Raw genomic sequence first — 24,258 nt, forward strand, 5'->3', positions numbered from 1 at the left:
ACTCTTAAAAACATCTCATCATCATTTCTAAGTACTAGAAATGGAGAAGGGCCTAAAATTTAGAGTCAAATACTTTGGGGGCTTTTCAAAAAACAATGCTGGAAGCTAGCAGACAACACTGTGTAAGCAGCCACCCAATCAAGTAGAGATAAAGTTATTTCAGACATACAGGATTTTAAGCATTTGTCCTTAAGTAACTAATAGAAACTGCTGTGCCAAAGGGAGGGCTAAGAAGGAAGAAAGTCTGCATTCCAGATAACTCAGTGGAAAGGGGCTTTCTTCCAGTTATTGATGAAGATAACAAAATGACAGCCACTGACCAGCTTACACAACAGTCTTTCCCAAACTGATACAGATGTGAAGCCTGAAGGAGATTTCTCTTCAGGATGAGATTGATAGAAAGCAATGTATGTGTGAGTATACTAAGAGGGAATTTACATAACGGGTGGGGTGAAGGGTGTAGAGACAGGTACATAGGAAAGGTGAGTGACCATATATCTCATAGCTCAGCTGTCAATGTGTGTGCAATAATAGGAAACTGTGTGTGCGTGTGTGTGTGTGTGTGTGTGCGTTTGTGCAAGAGAGAAAGGAAAGAGAGAATATGGGGTGAGAATGCGGGCATAGATGTGATAGGAACAAAGAGTACTGTGTAAAAAAATACGAAGCCATCTTCTTGCTCAGTAGGAAGAAGATATCCTTATACAATCGGTAAATATTAACTCCAGACTTCCATAGTAGGTGGGCTAGTGGAACTTCCAAAAACAGAAAAGAACTAACTCCTGGAATCTACTTAGAAATTAAGTAGTGTCAGGAACTAAAGTCTACTTTGTATATGACTTAGTTTCCTTTTATATTAGGTTTAATAAGACTCATGCTTTGATGAAAGCTTGGTGGTTTATTAGCTATGGCCTATTCTAGAATTTATAGCCAAATTATACTCTCTTTTGAACTCATTCCTAGTTATTCCTTATTTAAAATCGGCTGTTCATTCCCCAGCCTCTACTTGAACTGATATTTTCCTTCCTGCCAGTATGTTAGAGGGCACACTTAGAGCCCCAACACATAGCACCATGAGGAGACAGGACACCAAGTGTGTCCTGAGAGTGAAGAAAACAGCTTTTCTTTAAGACAAAAGGAAGAAGGACACTGACCAGGGCGATGTGCATCGAGTATGAGGAGTTTGGATGGAGGCCACAGCTGCTTTGCAATCTGACTCCCAAGGAGCCAGCGTTACTGATTTTGATTTAAAGTGAGTGCGTGTGCACACACCTGCCCATACTTGGGTCACTTAAGTGACTGCCTCACCCACAGAGACAGGGTGACTGAGGAAGGAAACGTAAAGCAGTCTTAAAGGAGGTCATTATGCCACACTACAACTCTGTACCCGCAAGGACAAGGACCACGGACGTAGAGTCCCGGAAGCTGATCTGTAATTGGATGTCAGATTCAGAGCATCAAACAAGAATTCATTACACTCTCATCAGCATCTCTCCACAAATGACCTACAGCAACCATTGAGCTTCATTTCACGTAGTGTTGACTTGGGAGTCTTCCCTTGTCTGTCGTCCAAGCCACCTTCTTAATTCACTCTGAACCTTCAAGGTTCATATTTTTCCAAACAGAGTAAACCAAAGCAAAACCATGCTCAATTCCAGGGAAAACAAGTAAGGAAATGGAGAGCAAGAAACAACAGAGTTAGGATAGCAGTTTATTTCAACCAGGACATGTGTGTACTTTGAGGACTGGGGAGATGAGCCAAGCCTTAGACATAACTGCACCTACAATGTGGTATACAGCAGGGTGCTGTGCCCAGGTGCCTGAAACATTTATTTCCCAAGACAAATGTCTAGGATGAAAGAGGAAATAAAAGTATTATTTTATTTTATTTTATTTAAAAGTCACCTGGGAAAAGGTAGGGGACCCTCTGATCATTCTAAGTTTATTGTAAGTTGAATAATTGCCTGTTTGTGGTCTTTTGGGAGATTCATTGAATTTTTGCTTATATTTTAAGCAAATGTATAAATCATTCACCTATATAAATCTGGATCAAATCCGGCAACCCCAGCCATGGATGGAGCTCCAGTTGCAGTGAATGGATGTGGAGATCCCTTCCTGTTTTCTCAGTATTACGACATCACATATGTTTGATGATGAATTAGAAACAGAAGTCACAGCCCTGAAGACCTCAGTCATCTCTGATCCATACGATGCCAACAGGGTCCTGGGTTGTCCCAAGTGTTCTCAGATTTCCTTCACATTATTTCTCTTCATGGCTCTGGGATACTTCCCTCCCACCTATGATCACAGAGAAAAGAGAAACCATGTGTCATCCTAGAAAACAGAAACATCTGCAAGCCAGAAATGAAATAGAAAATGAAGCAAATTGTTAGAATTGAGTATGCAAATTATCTTTGCACCTAATGCTTGCCACTGGGGAATCTTTTCCCAAAGTGTAGGCAGACTGGAATCATACTGGTGTCTGGCAACTGTGATGTTGATTGGTTGTCAGTTTAACTGTATAGGAAATGAATGGTTAGGCCCCTCTTCAATACCAGATGAATTCAGAGCAATTCAGTCACAAATGAGCACAAAGCACTAGGCCCTCTCTCCCCTAGCTGCCAGCTGGTGCCTTCTTGTCTCAAAACTCTGAGAGCTCTGTCTGGAAAGTGGCAGACAGCTATGTGACCATGACTGAGCCCACCAAAAGAAAATGAAACATTCTCAAGCCCCGGAATAGTCATTTGAAAAGGTTTTGCCTTGCAAACCAATAGATCTGGGGGTTTGGGAGGAGTCGCTGCTGGAAGAAAGCAAAGATAATAATTCTCTGGGTACCAGCATATAGGAAAAAGAATTTCTCAAAATCAGGGACTTTTAAAAACCACTGTTTTCTACCAAAATGCCACGCCAGCTCTTCTTGCTGTCTGTTCATTAGTGTTTCACTGGTCTCTTCAAATTGTTACTGCAGAGTGAGGGTCTTGCTTTTTGAATCAGGTTCTAAGTTTTCTTTCCGCCCTATTACTGCCAGCAAGTGAAATACTTTAAAGTTGGCCATTCCTAGGGATAAGCTACATTCAGGGGAATAAGGCAGCTGCAGAGCGGAAGTCAGTCCCCTCTGGCCTAAGTGGCCTCTGCACCTGGAGGGAGATTTCTCACTCACTCTACTCTCCCATGCACACCAAACATTTTTCCACCAAAGAAGTGCTTGCTAGACTGGCGGGGAGCTGACTTTACTTGTTTTTATTGTCCATTGCCACCTTCTCTAAGCAGCCGAAGGGACCAGAGACGCAAATGACAGAGGTCAAGTTCTCTACTTTCTGGCTGTGTGCTCTAGCATTATTTTTTTTTTATCTGGAAAGGGACTACCTAGAGGGAGAGAAGTTGGTTTTATTTCCCCAGAAAGAAACCGACCAGGCCGACAAATCTGCAAGCAGGTGACTCGGCTACATCTCTCACCTTGATATCCCTGAACCTTCTTTGAATATGAAACTGGCTGTGACCGAGAGTTAGAAAAGCTGATTCCAAGACTAACCATCAGAATATTAGCCTGGAGAATACTTTGAGCTTCAGGTGGAGGAAGGAGGGTCTAAACAGGAAAGCCGGATCTCTGCAGGCCCATAGAAATACATGGTGCCTGTTTGGGCGGATGCTTCACCCCAGTCCCTGTCATCCATATACACAAAAAGTCTGGAATGTTCAGGTAGAAGTTCCACCCCAAGCCCCTTCCTCTGAGAGTTGCCTCAGTCCAGACTCGGCCCCCGAGGAAGCCCGCCAACCGATGACCCCTCCCCAGAGATGCTCAAGACCATTCTCACAGGGTATTTAAACTATCCCCGAGAGAACAGAGGTCTACCTTTACCATCTCCTGGATGTGTGTGGGGGGGGGGGCGGGGGGAGGGCTGGAAAGCCATCAGGGAGCATTTGTAACCATTAAACCTGGGCTTTTTCTAATTCGGTTTGATTTGGTCTGATTTGGATTATTGCGTCTGGTGGAGAGGTTTATGGGGTGTAGAAACTTCTCTGTGCCCAGCCAGAGTGTTGTGTTCCTTTCAAGAAGGAAAATCAAGTACCATTGGCCTACTTCCACCCTTCCAAACTCTCCTTTTTCTCTCTTCACTCTCGGCTCAAACCAGCTCCAGCCTTTTCCTACCTCTCTGTTTTAGCTCTCTATTGGCTTTAAGCCCAAAAGGGGGCGGGGCGAGGGCAGGAGGTGATTGGCTAAGGCAGAAAAGCACCACCCTACTCTTTTCCCTCCCGAGCCCTCCCTGATTTAACAGCTGGAATGAGGAGTAGGGAGGGAAACTAGGATTGGCTGAGAGTCAGCAGCAGGGTGTGTCCAGGCTGCACAGATGAAGCATTTACCTGTCTAGGTAAGTCAGGAGGAGGTCAAAAACAGTAGGAGCGGCGGCAGAGAGGCAAGCCGTCTCCATCTCTGCCCTTTGGAATAGAAGAGAATTCCTTTCTTCTCTTCAGACCCCAACCTAGAGAAGGTGAGTCAATCACTAACCAGTTCTTGCTTATTCTGAAGCAAGGGAAGGGATCTTAAGGGAAGGCTACAGAGCTGTACTGGGGTGCTGCAAAAGTGGCCCTTCACATCCAGTCTGGGGTTCCCATCTCTGTTGCTCAAGTCTCTCAGTCAGCCTAAGATTAAGCCAGATGAACTTATTCCCCCCAGAGTTGAAGAATTTTATGAAGAACTGGGGAATATCTCTTCCATTTACTTATTTAAGTTACATAAGTGTATTGTACAAACAGAAACCAGAGGCAGGCATGCTGGTATGCGCCTGTAATCACAGCTCTCAGAAGGCAGAGGCTGGAGGATGGAAAGTATGAAGCCAGGCTGCTGGGCTATACAGCAAGTTCCAGGCCAGCTTATCGTATCTGGCAAAAACCTGTCTCAAGGGGGGAGAGGGGCAACTTTGTTTAGATTTTGGAAATTTCCATCTCTGAGCAGCTAAGATCAAGCAGTGATTTTAAAAGAGACTAAGTGGATAATTGAAGCAGAGAGAGTCAAAATGGCGGGGAGGGTCATGCAGGTGAGCCAGGCACCTTAGTTTTCCATTACATTTGTGAAAGGAAACTCTCCTGCGGCTCAGAGTCTATCTTTATTTAAATAAAGGGCGCAGTGTGTGTGTTCGTAGATAATGGCGCGCTCTGTGCGGATATGTAAAGTTTGAACTGAGCTTGACTGTTCGCAATGGGAATTGAGGTTGGGAAATAAATGTTGAGAAAACTCCAACTTGGGCTAGCATTTCATCCTTGGGAACCCCACAGATAGCCTAACTCAGCTCAAGTTCACCAGTCTAGTCAAATCTCCGGCTCTACCTGGTCATAGACGTAGACCCCAGAAAACAGAAAGTTCTTTGGCCATGCTGGGCCTCACCCACATTTTATTTCATCTCAGCATACCAAGCCTAACCAGACTGCCAAGTGGAGCTTAGGCCAAGGTGATGCGGCAAAGTCCTTAGAGAGGAGAACTAGGCTCCGACAGAGGTCTTGCTTCGTGCTTCTTCAAGCGTCCCAGCTGACAAAATAGTGTGGCAGGTGCACCTGCCTGAGGAGGCAGCATATAGATTCCAGTCAGAAGAGCACATAAGCTCTCCACCATCATGGCGGGAGCGGGAGCAACATGCAGCTGCTAACTTGACCTCTGGCCTTGTGCAGAGCAGAGGGGATTGAGAAGACATCAGCTCATAGCCCCAGAGCAGAGGGTCTCAGCCTCCCTAACACTGCAGCCCTTCAGTACAGTTCCTCTGTGATCCCCCAGCCATAGAGCTATTTTCATTGCTATGTCATAACCGTGCTTTTGCTGCCGTTATGAGTCGTAATGTAAATATATTTTGGAGACAGAGGTTTGCCAAAGGGGTCGCGACTCATAGGTTAAGAACCATTGCCCTGGTCCTGAATGCTGGAGCTTTAAATGTTATTTTCCCCTACCCCATAGAAGCAGCCGACTTCACTCACTGACTGAAGACTAGGTGGCAAATGTCAGCAGTAAGGGCCACCAGGTCACCTGCAATGTCTAAGAGGGCTCTTCTGCGCAGACAGTATTTCTGTCAAGCCCCTCCCACAAAGCAATGATAAAAGAGAGAGGAACATTGTAGGGATGATACAAATTTCAGTCTCCCTGGCACTCTTGTCCCATCTTCCCGGTTTTCTCCAGCCAAGGCTCATGCTGAGTCCAGGAAAGCAGAGCCTTGCTGAAGAGCAGCATTCCTCTGTGACTCTGGGCTAGGTTCCTAGGAGACAGGAGGGTGCGCTCACGGGAGAGGGTGCTGAGGAGACCTGATTCTGTTCAGGAGGTCTGATTTAGATAGCCCAGAATGGCGCTCAGGCCCTCTCCACACCCACTGCTTCGGATGCCAGGGCTCTGTGGGCCCCATTTATTTACACTCTTGCAAGGCTTGGCTAGTTTCAAAGAAGAAGTTAATATTTAATGTGTCTTTGGATAGGTGGCCCTGACTATAGGCTGTGCACATTTCTTAGCTTGTTTCCTTTACCCTTAAGTCTCCAAAAAAAAAAAAAAAAAAAAAAAAAAAAAAAAAAAAAGGTCAAGGGTGAAAAGATACCAAACTCTCACCTTGACTGCTTTGCTTGTTTCTCGGGTTTCTTATCGGGCTTAGAAATGCTTAGAGTTTCGATTGCTGCCCTGATACAGCCCACAAGTTTCAAGGTTATAAATTTGGTAGGCAGAAACAGAACATCGAGGTGAGGCCAGGCCGGGGATGGAGAGTGGTGGAGAAGAACAGACGGTTTCTGCTTACACGGTCTGAGTCAGAACCCTGGGTGTGGAGACAAGGCTGAGTGTTCGCTCGTCCTGAGATTATGTGGCATCCACGGCATCACCTGCAACTGCACTCAGGGCTGTTTCTTTACTTGGGTTCGTTGTCAGGATAAACAAGTGACCTAGAACTACAAAGCTGAACCAGACAAGGCACAGGGTTTAAGGGATGACACGGTGGACTTCGGGTAGCAGAGTAGCCGCTGATGACCCTTACCTGAGTATGCTGACATCTAGTCAGTCTTGAGATGTCAGATGTAAGTGTGAGTCATTCCTACTTGATGTAGGAATCTGGGGAGACCCCCAGTTTTCTCGGCTGTGAAAGGAGGGAAATGCCCCCACATTCTCTTGGAGATCCTATTAGCATATCGGAGGTCCTATTAGCATATCGGAGGTCCTATTACCATATCTGAGAGCACTTTGTAGGGATAGTGTGCAGCCGGTGTGAAGCAGAGTTGTGCCCATGGCACCTCTTCAGTTGCTTCTGGTGTAGAAGTAAGAGTACAGTGGACTTCCCTGGGAGGAACCAGAGGCCAGCAACCCACAGTGCAGCCTGAAGCATGCCCGAGGGACCAGAGGTAGCAATTGTCTCTGAAAGTAAGAGGCCCCACCTCACCCGTTTGGAGAAAATACCACACTAATCATAGAGAACCACCTTAAAGACTTATTACTCATTAAACGTGGGAAACTGTAGGCAAAAATAGCCCCTAGAATCCACACCGACTCCTTGAAAATAATGGGTTTTTTTTTGTCTTATAGAGTGCCTATTAGGTGCTCACAAATGCTAATCTAAACAAACATTCTCGAAATTCTTCTGAGTCACTTACTCTATGGGAAATAAAATACTATGAAGAGCTTCCAGTTGTGAACGGAAGCCAAAAAGAAGCCTCCATCCAAACAACTCACCCTATAGGCTATTCAGACAGCATTGTTTTTTAATTACGTTAGCTCTTTGACAGTTTCATGCATGTTTATAATCTATTCTGGTTGCTCTCTCCCACACCCTTTCCTCCTACCCCGTTGACCCTTTCCTCTTCTCGAGCCGCGCCATTCCCACATTCAGGACTTGGGACTTTGTCGTGCAGCCCATTTAGTTTACCCAGGGTCATTCTTGTGACCAATGGTGGGATCACCAGGGAAAACACGGAATTCACACTCCCCCTTTCAGCAGTGAGGGGTAGGGCACCCTGAATGCCTCCTCCGTCCTTGCTTGGCTGTTGGTGGCCCATTCTCGTGCAGACCCAGTGCAGTCTTCAGAAGTTGTGGAGAGGACATGAGTACATGGAAATGCCATGCCTAACACACACACACATACGCACACTGCATTCTGCATTTCTGGCTTTCGGCCTTTCTACCCACGCTTCCACAGTATTCCCTGAGCCTTGGTGGGGACAGTATAAATGTCTTATTTAGGACTGAGAACTCAGCTGCTGCCTCCCCTAAGTACTCTGTGCAGACGTGTCTCTGGTGTCTCTGCAGACGCCAGCTTTGAGTGGCCTTGCAGAAGGCTGGGAATAGCTTAGTGCATTCTCAGCCCCAACAATCACTAACACTAAATGTATGGCTGAGGTGACTAGACTTAGTCAAAAGTGCCCTTGAGTTTCTGTTTCTTTGGGTTTGGGATGTCAAGGAGCTAACCTGACCTCAAGGAGCTGACCTCAGGGAGAAAACCCCACCCAGTGTTGATTAGCATGGGGGGGGGGCTTCTTTGTTGTTCCTTCCCTTCTGCGCCCCTCCTCACCTCCTGAGAGGCTCTGAACCTACGTGTCGGGCTCAGGACCCTACCTTTTCTCTCCCCAGCCTCCTCCTCACCCTTCCATACCCCATTTATGGGTCTCTCCTAAGCAGGGGAGGAGCCTTGTGAGGCCTCGCCTTATCTTTGCCAGAATGACCAGGTTGGAGGACTGATTTACCTAACCGAGCCCAAAGTTGACATTGGCACTGGAACAAATATCAGCAGAGGAATATGTACCCTGGCATCTAAGCCCCAAGTCTCCAGATCTCAAATAAGACATACTGTCCCGGGGCAATTTACCTTCTATTAGAAGACTAGCAGAAATGATTAAAATATGCCTTAGTGTTACAGGCAAAATATGAATTTGAATCATATAAAACTTATTGTCATTCTAGCTCTCCCCTAACTGTATATTTTGCCCTTACAACTGAATTTTGTTCGTAATTCTTTTAAATTTTCATTTTCTATAAAAAGACTTAGTCTTAACCTGCCCTGCTGTGGTGGACTATTTCCCACAGGCAGAAGTGAAAAATCCTTGGGTATTTCAGTAGCAGCAATTCAGATGGTTTTCTGTTTTGTTTTGGTTTTTGCTATTGCTGTTGCCACAATGAACTTGAACTATTTCTCCCCATTGAAGCTGGGATTGAGCGGAGCTACACTGGACATTTTTCCCGTCATTTGATATAGTCTAGGGAACTTCGCTGCAAACGCATAAATGGCAGAACACAAGTGTCACATGGGGGAAATGGGCCTGCCCCCCACCGCTGCAGGTGCCATGGTCATGTGGCCCAGGGCAGAAAGATGATTTTAGCCTTCTTGACAGAAGTGTCATGTTTATGATATTATTAACAACAGTTGCAGCTGGCATTATTGGGCATACACTGTTCTATATACATTTTCCCTATTCTCATAATAACTCTAAGAAGTACATTATTAAGGGCCCTGTTCCTGCTCTCAAGCCTATAACCCTCTGTTTAGACAGAAACATTCTTTCCAAAACTCTTGGTCCCTGTGCTTGGGTTTAATATGGTCTGAGATGGATTCTGTCCAATTTTTATAACAACAATAATAGTTATCCTTTTAATTCACTTGCTGATTATCCGCTACCAACAGAGCTGTGTGTGCTAACTGGCCTCCCATTTAATCCTTAAATTAATTATATTTAACAAGTAATTTGCCTAAAATCACGTAACCAATTTTGACTCAACTGGGATTCAAACTCAGAACCTTATAATGTATGTTGGGTTGCATAGTGAAATTACACATTGGGTCCCTTGCTTCATAGAAGAAGAAAAAAAGGCAGCTAAGAGGAACCACCAGAACCTCTTTTCTGACTAGCCTGCATCTCTGCTCCCTGAATCCATCCTTCTGCATGCATTTGAACCGTCTTACGTGTCCCTCCACGTAGACTGGGGGTGGAGTTCCGACGTGACTGCTCCATGGCCCCCTTCCAACTCTGTGCTTGCTTGGTATCTTGCTGCCATAAAACCCCGGGGCCTGAGCAGTGCTTTGCAGAAGCCTCTGCTCACACGTGGCTTTGATTGTTCTCTTTTCAGGCCCGGCTTGGGACATAATCTTCACTTCCATTCACTTCCCCTCTGGGGGCCCCTCTCACCACCCCTGCCTGCGCCTTGCTCCAGGCGATGCCCAAGAAGGAGCTTTGGCCAGCAGGGCCTTGCTCAGAACCTGTGACCCACATCGGCAGCTGTGACCACATGATGAGCACCACCTCCACCCACTCTGGATCTGTACGTACTCTCTCCCTCTTGCAACCTGGCCCGCTCTGCATACCTGTCCCACCCCGCCCTGCCCTGCCCTGCCGCGCCACCCACCATTTCTCCCTGCACCTTCTCCTTCATCTTCTTCCCCAGTGAGTGAATCATTAGATTCTTGCTGCTTCTGAGTCACCTCTGGGTCTAGAGAGAACTGGGTGGGAGAGGAAAAGTATCACTACCCAGCCACGCCCATTTTCATTGGCTTAGAGGGATGAGGTGGAGAGGAGGAACAGGCACTTAGGTCACGGTGGACACTGGGTGGCAGATTCCTGTGGCACCTGGACTCTTAAATTTTTCTGCAATAAATAACATGGCTTCGGTTTCTCACAAATATCAATGAGAACAATTGGGAGCCTTTATTAAGCTAAATATATCCAGATTCCTTCCTCAGAAGCCATACGACCTTGGGCATCTCACCACTTTCCCTCCGCTTCAGTCTCCTCGGTTTGGCGTAGTTTGTTTGTGGTCCCCCCTGTGTGGCCCTGGCTAGCCTGACATTCACTATTTCAGCCAGGCTGGCCTTGAACTCACAGAGAACCACCTGCCTCTGACTCCCCAAGTACCGGGATTAAAGGTGTGCACTACCACACCGAGTTAGTCTCCTCAGTTTTAAAATAGGGAAAGTATCAACACCTAGTCATAATGGTTCTTGGAGGGTGTAATAAGATGTCCTCAATCAGTAATGTGTTTGCTGTATGGCTCTTCCTGGGGAGGCTTGACAGAGCACAGGCAGACCAAAGAGATGGCTCCTAATATGGAGAGTTCCTTACAGGAGCATAGGTGACTCTCAGCATGAGTGGCGGCTTAAAACCTACATCCCTGTAGCTTCCTGACCAGGTTGCAGATAGTCTCAGAAAGAAAGAAACTCTGCCTCTCTCTCTCTCTCTCTCTCTCTCTCTCTCTCTCTCCCTCCCTCCCTCCTTCCCTCTCTCTCTTTCTCCCTCTCCCTCTTCCTCCCCCTCTCTGCATCTATCTATTGCCTACATAACCTTGGGGCGAGGCCATGTGAATCTTGAAGCTTTCTGAGCTCCTGTGCAATCTGAATTATGTGAACTGTCTGAGTCTCTTAAGCTTTCCCCAAAAGGAGTGTCTGGAGTTAGAGAACAGCTAAGCAACATTAAATAGCATTTCGAAAGCTAGGGCTAGGGTGCTGCCAAACAGTAGACTGATTACCTTGTGTGTGCAAGCCCCGATTCCATCTCTAGTGCCTCATACAATAAGAGAAGAAGAAAAGCTATTCTTGCAGAGTGTATTGGCACATGTCCAGTCTCAACACATGGGAAGCTAAGGTAGGGAGACCATATTCTCCAGCAGCCGGTGTATATGGTAAAACTCTGTCTAAATGAAAAGGGTTCATGAAATGTCTCAGGAGATAAAGGCAGAGTTCTATCCTCAGAATCCACATGGCACAAAGAAGAAACTGACTCCTGCGTGTTTCCTTCTGACCGCTATACACTCAGTAGCACACACATGCCCGTAAACACACACAGTCAAAACAAATGATAAAACTTCTTCAATAATAAAATAAATAAAGCACTTAATGTTTACATCTATGTAGAAAATACATGGCCCTCTATGAATAGAGATAGAACCATCCAAAATCACAATGCTTAACTGTCTGCGAAGGCATGTAATAAGCTGTTTTTTTCTGGACATGATTTTAAATTCTGGATGTTATAGGGTGTGGACGAAGGAGTAAATATGCTTACGTCCCAATGTAAGCATTCCTTTGCTGTCTATCATTGTAGTGAAGCGTCTGAGCTTTATTGTCTTGTGTCCTAAAAAGTAGATGAGAATTTAGACTGTAGCTGGAGATGCAGCTCAGGGGAAGGTTTTACCCTACAAGCACAAAGTCCTAGGTTGGATCTCCTGCACCACAGAAAACCAACTGAATACCAGGTGGAGAGGGGTGAATCAAGAGTTCAAGGCCGTCCTCAGCAAGTGCAGGGCCAGCCCAGGCTACACGAGACCTGTCAAAAGGAAAAAAGAGGAGGGAAGGAGGGAGGAGGAGAGGGCAGGAGGGAGAGAGAGAGAGAGAGAGAGAGAGAGAGAGAGAGAGAGAGAAACTGGGGTGATGGCAGTGCACACCTTTAATCCCAGCACTTCTGAGGCAGAGATAGGTGGGTCTCTGAGTTTAAGGCCAGCCTGGTATAAAGAGCAATTTCCAGGATAACCAGGGTTATATGGAAAGCCCCTGTCATGAAAAAGGAAAACAGGCTTATAAAAGGTTTCTAGCAAATGTTAGCGTTACAATAGTTGTTGGTTGGTCTGGAGACAGTCGTCCTGGAACTCAGTAGTGTGCCCAGCACACCTGGTTGGCTAGTTAATAAGTTTTGATATATGAAAATGGGGCAGAGGTAGCAAAGTACTGGCAGTACATGCAAATTTTCCTTGTGACTTGAGAGGTCGGGGACACAAAGACAGCATCCTGTTTGTGACTGGTGGACACTAGTATAACTAGTCCTATCCATTGGATCTATAAAGGAGAAATCCAGAGGGCAGATCGTTAGTCCAGTAAAGAGCTGTTAGGGGGAGTCTCCCTTGTTACGCAGGCGCAGTCATCAGATAGTTGACTTAAGGGGCAGGCAAGACTGGGAGGGGAGGTGTTTAACAGCCTCTTCCCCACTCCCCAGGGGATTTCTGGGACTCTCTGGCAACCTTGCCCGGCAACCTTGGTGAGTCTGGACAGTAACAGTGCTGAAGTGTCACAGACATTAGGAAGAGGTGTGGAAATGCCAAGAGCAAGCTCAGCCCAAGTGTCATATGTCCCCATAGCTCCTTTGAATTTTTACCCCCCAGGTAGCAGCCGAGAGGAGGCAAAATGCTCTGTGAGGTTAAAGGAGTGACAGTGGGTGTTAGCCATATCATTGCCCATACAAATCAGAATTCGATGGGAGACATGCTTGTTGAAATATTAAGATCATGTGGAACTAGAATGAAAACTTGGGGCTACTTCTGAGCTGGGCCACTAAGCACTCTACCTACTCAGGACTAAGTAATAGAAAGCGCCCTTGCCATCTGCCTACCCAGTCTTCAGAACTGAGTCCCAGTGAGCTTTTTCCTGCCAACCCTCCTCGGTACCTACTGTGGCAGGAGGCAACTTTACTGGAACCAACTGGGGCAAGGTGGCCAGCTTTACAGCCTTCTCCCTCTGCGGCAGGGGGAGTCTCGGGACCCCCACCTCACAGTTCCTTCTCCCAGCAGGGTGACAACAGCTACGACTTCCTGTCTGCTGAAGAGAAGGAGTGTCTGCTCTTCCTGGAGAAGACCATTGGCTCCCTGGAGGCCGAGGCTGACAGTGGATTGTCCACAGACGAGTCAGAGCCAGCCACCAGCCCTCAGAGCGTCAGAATACCACCCCTCACCCAGCAGACTCCCCAGGGTAAGAGACCGTCTACGGAGGCAGCGCTCAGACCAGTGTCTCCTTCTGAACGGTTGACATCTTGTTTGCCCTCTGTTGCTAGCTTCTAGGCAGAAGGAGCCCTGCAGTCTCCCAGCCAGACTAAATTCTTGTCTCCAGATGGGAGGGGGGACTCCTGAGAAGCCAGCTTCTGGTGACTTTCTATGAAGTATCAGAGGCCTGGGAGGGGAAGGGGTTTGGCTAGCTCCCTTTCTGTCAGGGAAGAATTCAAAAAGAGATATGATACCACACAGAGGGAGGAGTCAGGGCGGCCTAAGCAGCTGGCCCTGGAGAGGATGATTTGGCACAGGGAGCTAATCTAGGTGACCCAAAGAACAAGACCGGGAGATAAGAGAGGAGTGCCCCAGCAGCATGCGGTACCCAGAGGCCCCTGTGAGGAGACAGCAGAAAGACAGCGCCATTCCACTTCAGTAGAGGAGGATGGCGCACAAGTGTTGGGAATGTGTCCCAAGGTAAACAGAAAACACTGCTACTATGGACAATCCCAACTGTATCATTATCCATTCACTAAATATTTATAACTACTTAACACAGCCTTGGGCCCTCCATTTAGACAGAGTAGAAATGGAAACTTCACGTACCCCGAGGCTAATCCACAGAGCCCGGTGGACCTCAAGCGCCTGCCAAGAGTGCTAGGCAAGATAGCACGTCACTCAAGGGTGCCAGGCATGATGCTGTCACAGAACCATCCAGGATCTCACAGAAAGTGAAAGCAGAAGGCCAAAGCCAGTCAAGTTGGCAGCAAGAGCTTCCACTGGGCTCAGTTAACCTGGGCTCCATGAGATAGTGTGAAGACCATGTCCAAATCTCCCCCTGACTTTGGTACCTGCATAGAAGGTGGGGAGAGCCTGAGGTAAGGCTTTGAAGGCTTTGAAGCAACTAAGAAGCGATATCTTTCAATCCCTATAAAACAATCAATTCCCAGCCAAAAAGAACCTGTTTTCTTTTGATCTATTAGTCTACACGACCTCCAGAAAACAGTACTGCCCTGTTAAAAGTCAAACAAAGTCAGACAAACCCTGTTCATTGGGGAAGTGTGTGCTTTCCGCTCTGCCCTGCTCTGCTCTGTAACGGCATTCTGGCTCTGTTGACACTTCTGTTCTTCCCACTCCCCACAGGAAACTCAGAGGAGATAGACTCCCAGCACGTGCCTGCACCAGCGAGAGTATCCCAGTTCTCTGGTCCTCCTGAGTCTCCTAGTCTGGGCCTCAGGTCTGGTTCCTACAGCCTTCCCAGAAACCTCCACCTTGGCAGAAGCCAGAACCTCAGGGAAAGCACCACCCAGACTAATAGCCACGTATCTGAAACATCTGAGGTGTTCTTAGAGCCTGAGAAAGGGCAGACCAGCCAGGACGCTAAGCCCATCCAGCCAAGGGCCCCATCCCAGGACACTGCCCTTGACCTGAACACAGTTCTCATCCCGCCACCGGAGGCTTTTCAAGACAGTAGGCCAAAGCAAAGTGGGGAAGAGAGCCCACCTCAAGAGCCAGGAGAGAAGAGACACACACCACAGGCCCATACTGTGGTCAGCTCCCAGAAGAAAGAGGAAACATCTTCAGAAACTATGTCCCATAAAGCCACTGAGCAAGGTTGGACAGAAGGTTCACAACAACCACAGCAGCCCCCTGACAAGTCATCTCAGAACACAAGAGCTGAAGAGGCTCCCCTACCATCGGGGGTCAAACCAAGTCTCCAACAGGCTCCCCCCACAACCTCAAAGCCCCGTAGGCTGCCTCCTAATATCGTATTGAAGAGCAGTCGAAGCAGCTTCCACAGCCATCCCCAGAACTGGCTGTCAAATCACAGCGAGGCTACAGACTCTGGGCCTGACCCTTCTTCCCTGCAGGAACAAAAGAAAGCCCGCAGAGAAGCTCTGGAAAAGCTAGGGTTGCCCCAGGACCAAGATGATCCCAGCCTACTTATAAATAAGCGTACCACTTCCCTTAAAGTCAAGGCGGCTCGGGCTCAGAGCCCTGCCCAGGCCCAGGCCATGGTTCAGCAAGCATCTCCAGCTCTGGTTCCAGGGGCTGCTTCTGCTGCAAGGAAAGCTTCCCCAGTGAAGGCTGTCACTCCTGTGGCCTCTTCAGGCAAGAGCTGGATTCCTGCCCAGGAAACCCCTCCAGGGAAGGTGGCAGCTGCCAAGTCTATGCCCATTCCTATCCCTAAAGCCTCAAAGGGAAGCAATTCCCTGACACAGCCCAAGCCTGATCCACGACTGACCCTCCAGGAGAGTAGCATCCCTGGCCTGAGACAGATAAACTTCAAGTCCAATACCCTGGAGCGCTCAGGTGTGGGGCTGAGCAGCTATCTCTTGGCAGCTGAGAAAGACTCCAAATGCCGAACCAGTACATCTCTGGGAAAGAGCCCCGTCTTGGACAAGGTTTCACCTAGTGTCTTGCGTAATTCCCGGCCCCGGCCCGCCTCGTTGGGCATGGGAAAGGACTTTGCAGAAATCAAGGGGGCCAAGTTGGTCGGCCTGGACCAGAGCCAGCATTCCGAGCAGCTGGCCTTCCAAGGACAGAGCCGTGACAAGCTTCCTCGACCCCCCTGTGTCAGTGTCAAGATATCCCCAAAGGACATTCCTGATGGACACAGGAGGGAGGCCCTAAAGAAGCTGGGACTGCTGAAGGAGTAGCTAGGCCACCTGCCTAGCCAGCACCAAGCCACCAGAAGAGACTGGCTCTACCTAGAGCCTTTGCAGCCTCACAGCTCAGGGCTGCCATCTTCCCTGTCTGAGGTGAAGAAGGAAGAGGCTTGAGTTCAAGAATGTGTTTGTACTCAAAGCAGTTGCGCTATTGAGTACTTGCATAGATCATTCTAAAGATGTGTCTCTCGGGGAGAGGGAGGGAGGAGGAGAGAGAGAGAAGCCTTACATATCACTGATACTATGTAACACAAGGAATCACTGTTCAGAGCTCTGTTCCTGGTTGAGATTTCACAGGCGTAAAGTTCAGCCTGTCCAGAACTGAGCGGAGCAGAGTGGTCAAACAGGAGAAGAGAAGTCCAATGAGACAAAGGAGGTAGAAAACTTAGAAAGATGGACCGCATCGCACACATGACTACCGTCACATCAGCTGTGGGATGAGTTTCTACAGTAATAGAGACTCGCTCATGTTTGCCGTGCCTCTCTCTCAGGGCCCTCTGGAAATGGCCCGAGGCCAAGGGGAGCTGCTCGGGTATCTCTTTCCCCACTGCCTTTCCCTGTCGTTTCTTGCAGTGTGGGCTACATCCCTGTCTCTAGATCTCATTGTTCACTGTTAGCAGGGGCACTCCCTGGTCTGAGAAAGCCGAGTAATGCCACACCACACACACGTCCATTTCTACCTGGAAGAAACCATGTCATAGGCTTGAAGCATATCATAATAAACTGTGCCGTGGCCTGTGTTCTTCCTGCTTTCTGTCTCCCTGGCTGGTTTCAGGGCAGGTCATCACTGAGCTGGAAGCCCAGCCCAGCGGCTTTATAAATACAAAGTGGTTCCTGAATTTCTCCCTGCTCTTCAAAAGCCTGCAGGTTTCCTGGGGGCTGGAGAGGTGGACCAAAGTTCAGTTCCCAGCACACATTCACAACTGCCTATAACTCCAGTTTCAGCTCCAAAGGACCCAGCACCCTCTTCTGGCCTCCAGGGACCCCCGCACTCACACGCACTCACACACAGACACTCATGTGACTAAAAAAATGTATGCGGGTTTTTTTTTGTTTTGTTTTGTTTTGTTTTTAGGAAAGTTTTCAGGTTTCCTCAGTCCCAATGATGGAAACCCAGACACAGAGAGACTGTTAGAATGGAGGGAAATCTCAGGAAAGCTCCCTCCAGCCTCCCGAGAAAGGAGATTCATTCTGTCATTTAGTAACATGGTTGAAGCTGGACCCCGGACTTGAAAGTCACACATGAACAGCTCACCTGCTGCCGTGCCCTGTCGGTCATGCTGCTCCGTTCTGCCTCGCTGCCTCCTCAGCCAGGGTTCTTACACCTTGTCTCTCTCAGAGGCTCAGCCTTAGGCCCCTCGGAATTCTAAAGCACCTTCCAAAACACCAGGATGCTGTTTTTTTTTTTTTTTCTTTAACATGGGGATATATTGTAGCTTTGTTTGTTTGTTAGTTTTTGTTTTTTCTCAAGACAGGGTTTCTCTCTGTAGCTTTGAAGCCTGTCCTGGAATTCGCTCTGAAGACCAAGCTAGCCCCAAACTCACAGAGATCCTCCTGCCTCTGCCTCCCACTGCCCAGCTTTGTAGCTCATTCTTAATAATTCGGAACAATTCTTTCTCCAAGTTTCCCAACACACTGTATATGTCTTAAGTGAAATGTGTAGTCTTGTGACCTAAATGAGCAGGCATGGCCAGACATGACCCCCCTGCCTTCCTCTCGGTAGTTTATCCTGTGATGACGATGAGCCCGTGGAGATGCCCACAAGGGGGGAGCAGGTAAGTGGCTGTAGCTGGAAGGTGCCCTTTAGTCCAGTCATCTCTTGTCTGTGTCCTTAGGGACCCTTTGCCATCACTGATCAAAACTTCTGAGAGCGATGAGACGGTTAGAATTAAGGGTGACAAATGACCCCACCCTATCATGGTATGTGGGGTGTGGGTGTGGCAGTTTCTGTGTGCGCTCCCTACACACCCCCACATACTCACACACCCAAACGTCTGCTCCCTGGTTCCTAGCTCCAGGTGAAGACCTGATCTCTCAGAACTGGTGAGGGCTCCAACATTGAGCAAGCTCTACCATTAGAAGCTCTCAAAAGGCAGAAGGTCAGTTCTAGGGGAGTGGCTTGACAAGCTCTCTCATCCAGAGACACAAGTTGGTTCCCTGTTCACTCACTGAATGATTAAGAGAGAGCCATGAGTTATACCTCAGTTGAGACTGAGGTTTAATGGGAGTCTAGGAACAACACGAGACTAACCGTGAGCTGGTCAGAAGGCCACCTGTTCCATCTCCATCCGGGAGACAGGGAAGCTGGCCTCATACCAACCAGAGCCACATACAGCCTGCTCCTGCCCCTCTGCATCTTCACCACAGTGTCAGGCCCATTTCCCCCATCCTCTTAGTGTCAACAGCACCTTCCTGTTTTATCTGAAGATCCATGCTTCCCCATATGCCTGTCCTTCTAAGGATATAGTCTGCCTTAAAGAGCTGAGGAGAGCCCGAAGGAAATGTTTGCTATGCCAGCATGAGGATCTTAGTTCTTTCTCCTTCTCTCTTTCTCTCTCTCTCTCTCTCTCTCTCTCTCTCTCTCTATTACACACACACACACACACACACACACGAGAGAGAGAGAGAGAGAGAGAGAGAGAGAGAGAGAGAGAAGGAGAATGTTTTTCAAGATGCAAGAATATCAATTCAAACTTGGCCATCATCATTTTGAAAAGGGCAGAAAGGTCCAGTGAAAACATCCATTTTGCCCCCACCCAGAAGGTGAGGCTCCACCTGATCCAACTGGTCTATCCTCTTGTACCCAGACAGGAAGAACTTCCCGTCATTGTCTTGCACTGGTGGGGTGGATTAAGAGCTGCTCCTCTCTCTCTTTTCAAGAGATTTTGTGTAAGAGATTGGAAAACCTTATGTATAATTTTAAAAGCCAAACCGACTGTTCTATTTTCACTTGGATCTTAGATGTCTGCCATATCCCACCAGAGTCTTGCTGATGCTGGGTGCAAGCCATCTTCCGAATATAGAAGTAAGCCTCCTCTAAGCCTGGCACAGTGGGCTCAGTGCCCCCCAGATGTTTGGATAGCTGCCTCCCTGAGTCACCATTCACGTGTTACCCTGGGAGCACTACGCTGTGATTCCAGAGAGGCGCAGCAGGCCTACGGTGGAAGTGGAGTTTGGCAGAAATCATCCTATGACCTGTGGGTGGGTAGTTGTGCAAACACCAGTGTGTGTTTTATGGGAGGAAGGGCAGATTAAAGAGGGGGAGTGCGGGCTCTCACTGGTTTGATGAGTCTGACCTGGAAGTGAAAGGTGAAGATACGTGGGTGCAAGAAGGCGTCCCTCTCCATGATGGTTGTCTGTGTGGGCAGGGGAAGAGCATACAATCAGAATGTGCAGGCTGGGTCTCATAGATCCAGGATGGGCAGGTGAAATCATGTCCATCTTCATCATTCTAGGCAGGATTACAGATGTAATGCTTCTCTGAAGATTCTGCCTTTGAGTAACTATGGGGCACATAAACACATGTTCAAATTTAATATTCATCTTAGAACAATCGAGCAATCTAAGGGTGTCACTTCTGAACCTTATCGTTTTCATAAGTGAAATGGGAGTAGTACTACCAGCTGTTTAAGACTGTCCGGATAAACAGAGCACAGTCCTGAACACACTGTAGCAACTCAAAAAATCAGTGTTGTCTTTTAGATAAAAATTCCTCTTCCTCAGGAGAGAATACAAGGCTGGAAGCCAAGTGCTCTGGAAACTAAATTCTGCAAGTGACTTGCAACATATGAAGTCCAAAGTAGTCCAGTCTTCTTCGGCTCACCCTCTGGGTGACACAACTGGGCCCACATTTTGTTTCCTGAAGTTGCAAAAGGAAAAGATCCGCATGAATCTGATGTTCATGTCTTGTCGAGACTGAGCCTGATGCTTCCTGCTTCTGAACCCTCGAAAAGCTTCCTGGCTTGCCAATCTTAGACTGTCTGTGACCAGACTGTCAGCTTCTTCATGTTCCTGCTAACTTAAGCACCAGTAAGGAAGTGTGCCCAAATCAAGAGATGGAAGCTAAAAATGTTTCCAGATTCCTGGAACACTTCCTAAAACTAAGATTAGCATCTCTCTGGCACGAATCAACTGTTCGTTTGGAAGAGAGAAGGGGTGCAATTGATGAGCTCTCTCGCCCTTTCTGCTGTCGGGATCCTGTGGATGACAGGAGCCGCCGTCGCCATGACAGTCGTCACCGGCACTGAGCACACGCAGGAGTTAAAGACAGCGTTCTAGACTGTCATCCTCTTGCCTGTTGCCGAGCGGGATCTTCATCCATGTTGACCTCATCTGCAAAGGATACAGAGCTCAAAACAATGTGAAATGTGATGGTATCCCCGGAAAGTCCTGGAGCAGGGAATTTCTGTCTTCCTCATACATGGGCCAGGAGAAGCAGACTAGGTCCATTACAGCACTGAAATATGTCTGCTTCTTTGCATCAGCCATGGGCTTCCGGTCCCGGGCTGCCCAGGAGCCAGGAGGATATTTGTCCCGCTGCTCTAGTTTTCACTGTGAGAGAGGGACGCCTGAGAAAACACACAGAGATTTGTACATAGGTACAAGAGCAAACTAAAAACGGATATGATTGATTGCCTACAGAGATCATGCAGAGAAATCATGGAAATAAGGCAGAGTGGGCACGGAGAGAAGGGAATTCACTGGCCTGCCTTTTTACATAGTTCAAACTTGAAAGCCTTGGTATATTTCACACGGCCATCAGATAACAAACAAGCAAGCATATCAATACTCTTAGTGTGGGCAGAGGAGAAGTGGAATCCAAAATGGACAACCAATAGAAGACATTGATGTTACTCTGCTAGGAACTGTATCAAGTGGCAGGGACAAGAACGGAAACTAAAGTTGGAAGCTGACCTGGGGAGATGGCTCAGTGGGTAAGAGCACTCGCTCTGCAAGCACAAGGACCTGAGTTCAAATCCCCAGCGCCTGAATTAAAAAGCCAGTGTCTATAACCCATAGCACTGGGGGTTGCAGAAACAGGTGCATCCTGAGAGCCTGCTGGCCAGCCAGCCAGCTTCCAATTCAGGAAGAGACCCTGACTCAAGGCAATAAGGTGGAAAGCACCACTTTATTGTACCCCATACATGAGCACACACAAGCTTGAGCATGCATACAGGCGTGCACACGCACACATGAGTATACACACACGAGCATAAACACGAGTAAACACACACAGGAGTGTAAACACGTATACACCATGTTTTGACTATGCTTTTTTTTTCCCCGAAAACGACAGAAACTAGTTCATAAATATGTGTCTCACATTTATGGGTTATAATTCTTTTTTTAAAGACTTTTAGAAGGAATTTTAATTTGTTTTTTATTTTTTATATGCATTGGTTTTTGACATTGGTGTCAGGTCCCCTGGAAATGGAGTTACAGACAATCGTGAGCTGCCATGTGAGTGCTGAGAATTGAACCTGGGTCCTCTAGAAAAACAGTCAGTGCTCTTAACTGCTGAGCCATCTCTCCAGTCCCTATGGGTTATAATTCTTAAAGTACTTTCTGTGCATTTCAGGAGTGAGTAAGTGACTGTGTTATGAATAAAGAAGCTAAATTTATTTCTGCTGGGGAAGGGAGCTAGAGATTACTAAATGGAGACTCAGATAAACCCTGTGAGCTGGTGTGGAATTGGAGGCATTATTAATGCACGAATAGGTGGGAGACAGACAGACAGACACATGATAGATAATTATACATGGAGACGTGTGTATGTTTGTGTTTGGACATCTTTCCTAGCTCTCTTCCCTGAAATAACAAAAAGGATTTCCCCTGGAGCTGTGAGCTCATCCAACACCCAAACCTTAATTTCCCAAAACCATTTCTACCAGAGGAAGTGACAAGTCTTTGGAGAGTTTCCCACCGGGGCAGGGAGAAGACAAAATGAGCTTAAATGACTTATACTACCAGAAAGGAAAATACTCAAAGAGGGACGCTGGCGTGTTGGAAGAATGGCAGGGCCACGGAAAGGTCTCCTGGTTAAACATGAAAGCAGTTGAGCAGCAAATAAATGGAGCTTGTGGATTGTACTACCTGGGATAAAAATAAAGACCAGTGATTCCATATTGATATAAATAAAAAGCTTAATAAATAATTCAATTCTGGAAAAGAGACATGCAACAATTCTGATAAATAAAAGCAGGAAGATTGACAGCAATAAAAGAGGCCCAATTTAGAAACTATTGCAGTAGTATAGATGCTCGTTGTCGGATGCTGAGACTCAGAGCAGAAAGTATAGTGAGATATTGGCATGATCTCGGGTGTGCTTCTACAAAACAACGAGAAAAACAAAATTCTAGCCAGGCATATTGGTGCACACCTTAAATCGTAGCACCTTAGAGGCAGAGACAGGCAAAGTTCTGTGAGTGTGACGTTAGCCTGATCTGCCTATCAAGTCACAGGACAGCCAGAGCTACCTAGTGAAACCGTGTCTCAGAAACAACAAAATTATGAAGAAAAATAGTATCTTTGCAAAGATATGCTTAGCAAATGAGTCTAATTCAATGATCATCAAAAGTTATTATTTTTTGTGTCATTCCTGCCAAAAAATTTTCACAACTTGACTTTAGCATGAGAAAACATCAAACAAATACAAACTTGGAAACATTCTGCAAAAGCATTGGCCAGTATTCATCAAAAATGCCGTGGCCTTGAGAAATAAAGCCTCAGGGAATTATCACGCGTTGGAGGAGACAAAAGAGACACAACACGTGAATGCAATAGGTGATCGTGGATTGGATTCTGCTTCAGAAATGAACACGCTGATTTAGCAACAGGGCCTTGGAAAATGATGGCTTTTAGGAAAGCTGGGTGAAGACTATGTGAGAATTCATGTCATATTTGCAAGTTTTGTATATTATGATAAGTGTTTTGCAACTTTTGTAAATAACATTATTGCAAAATAGTTTTAAATTTTCAGAAGAGAAAGCTGAAATAGTCATAACCTGATTTCCTCACTACTCTTAGGGCACAAACCAAATTATTTTCTTTTTTCTTTTTTTTTGGATTTTCGAGACAGGGTTTCTCCGTAGCTTTTGGTTCCTGTCCTGGAACTAGCTCTTGTAGACCAGGCTGGCCTCGAACTCACAGAGATCTGCCTGCCTCTGCCTCCCGAGTGCTGGGATTAAAGGCGTGCGCCACCACCGCCCGGCAACCAAAATAACTTCTAAATTATATCTATTTATTTATTTGTGTTATACATGGAAGCAAGAGGATATACATGGAAATAGGAGGACACCCTAGGGATTAAATCTGGGTCATCAGACTTGGCAGCAAGAATCTTAACGTCCTGAGACATCTCACTGACCCTAGATCAGACCTCGAACACAGACTCCACACTGTCCAAATTCCTGAGTAGACAGTCCCAGCCCATCCCTGTAACCTGCCTTTCTCCTTCTGAGTTGTAACCAGTACCTAGCTCATGGAATGCTCCTTGCTCTGTGTTGCTCACTGTATGCCTCCTCCAAAAGCATTTGCTCATAACTATTTTAATGATGTCAGTGCCTGTGTTAGACAGAGCTCCACAGGATGGGCAAGCAATGCCAAGCAACATACCTTCCATGTTGATCAGTATGAAATAGATCTTCAGTGACATCTCTTGAACAGCACATGACTAAATAGGGTGCTACAAACCCCATCGTTCCTAAAATTCAAACAAAACATAGGGCACTTTCGATTCTCCAAGTCACAGGGACATCTTTTTTTACTTTTGTTTATTTGGGACAGTCTCACTCTGTAGCCCAGGCTGGGCTTAAACTTGCAATACTCCTACATCGGCCTTTTTACTGGGATTCCAGGTGTGTGCTATCATGCCTGGTTTGTTGCTGTTTTTTTTCTTTTTTAATG

General features: G+C 47.0%; 1 protein-coding gene across 2 annotated transcripts; it reads left to right on the forward strand.

Annotated features, from left to right (window-relative positions):
- The first annotated feature begins 4,307 nt into the window (after positions 1-4,307).
- On the forward strand, positions 4,308-17,103 carry CUNH1orf116 (chromosome unknown C1orf116 homolog). Of its 2 annotated transcripts, none has more exons than XM_041649197.1 (4): positions 4,308-4,487; positions 10,070-10,261; positions 13,490-13,670; positions 14,828-17,103. In XM_041649197.1, the coding sequence occupies exons 2-4, from the start codon at positions 10,157-10,159 to the stop codon at positions 16,342-16,344; spliced, it is 1,803 nt and encodes a 600-aa protein (XP_041505131.1). In that variant the 5' UTR covers positions 4,308-4,487; positions 10,070-10,156; the 3' UTR covers positions 16,345-17,103. The 2 variants fall into 2 exon arrangements, with proteins under 2 accessions (XP_041505131.1, XP_041505133.1); XM_041649199.1 differs by having other exon boundaries at positions 4,309-4,487; positions 13,493-13,670.
- The last annotated feature ends 7,155 nt before the right edge of the window (positions 17,104-24,258 follow it).

The sequence above is a fragment of the Microtus oregoni genome, unplaced genomic scaffold (genome assembly GCF_018167655.1).
Source record: "Microtus oregoni isolate MIOR12 unplaced genomic scaffold, Mior012 000003F_ref0000135, whole genome shotgun sequence".
NCBI classification, from domain to species: Eukaryota; Metazoa; Chordata; class Mammalia; order Rodentia; family Cricetidae; genus Microtus; species Microtus oregoni.

Excerpts from the sequence above, each read along its gene's own strand:
- CUNH1orf116 (XM_041649197.1), top strand. The coding sequence starts at position 10,157 with ATGCCCAAGAAGGAGCTTTGGCCAGCAGGGCCTTGCTCAGAACCTGTG. Across the intron at positions 10,262-13,489 it reads CCTCCACCCACTCTGGATCT|CAGGGTGACAACAGCTACGA; the intron begins GTACGTACTCTC and ends TCCTTCTCCCAG. Across the intron at positions 13,671-14,827 it reads CACCCAGCAGACTCCCCAGG|GAAACTCAGAGGAGATAGAC; the intron begins GTAAGAGACCGT and ends CACTCCCCACAG.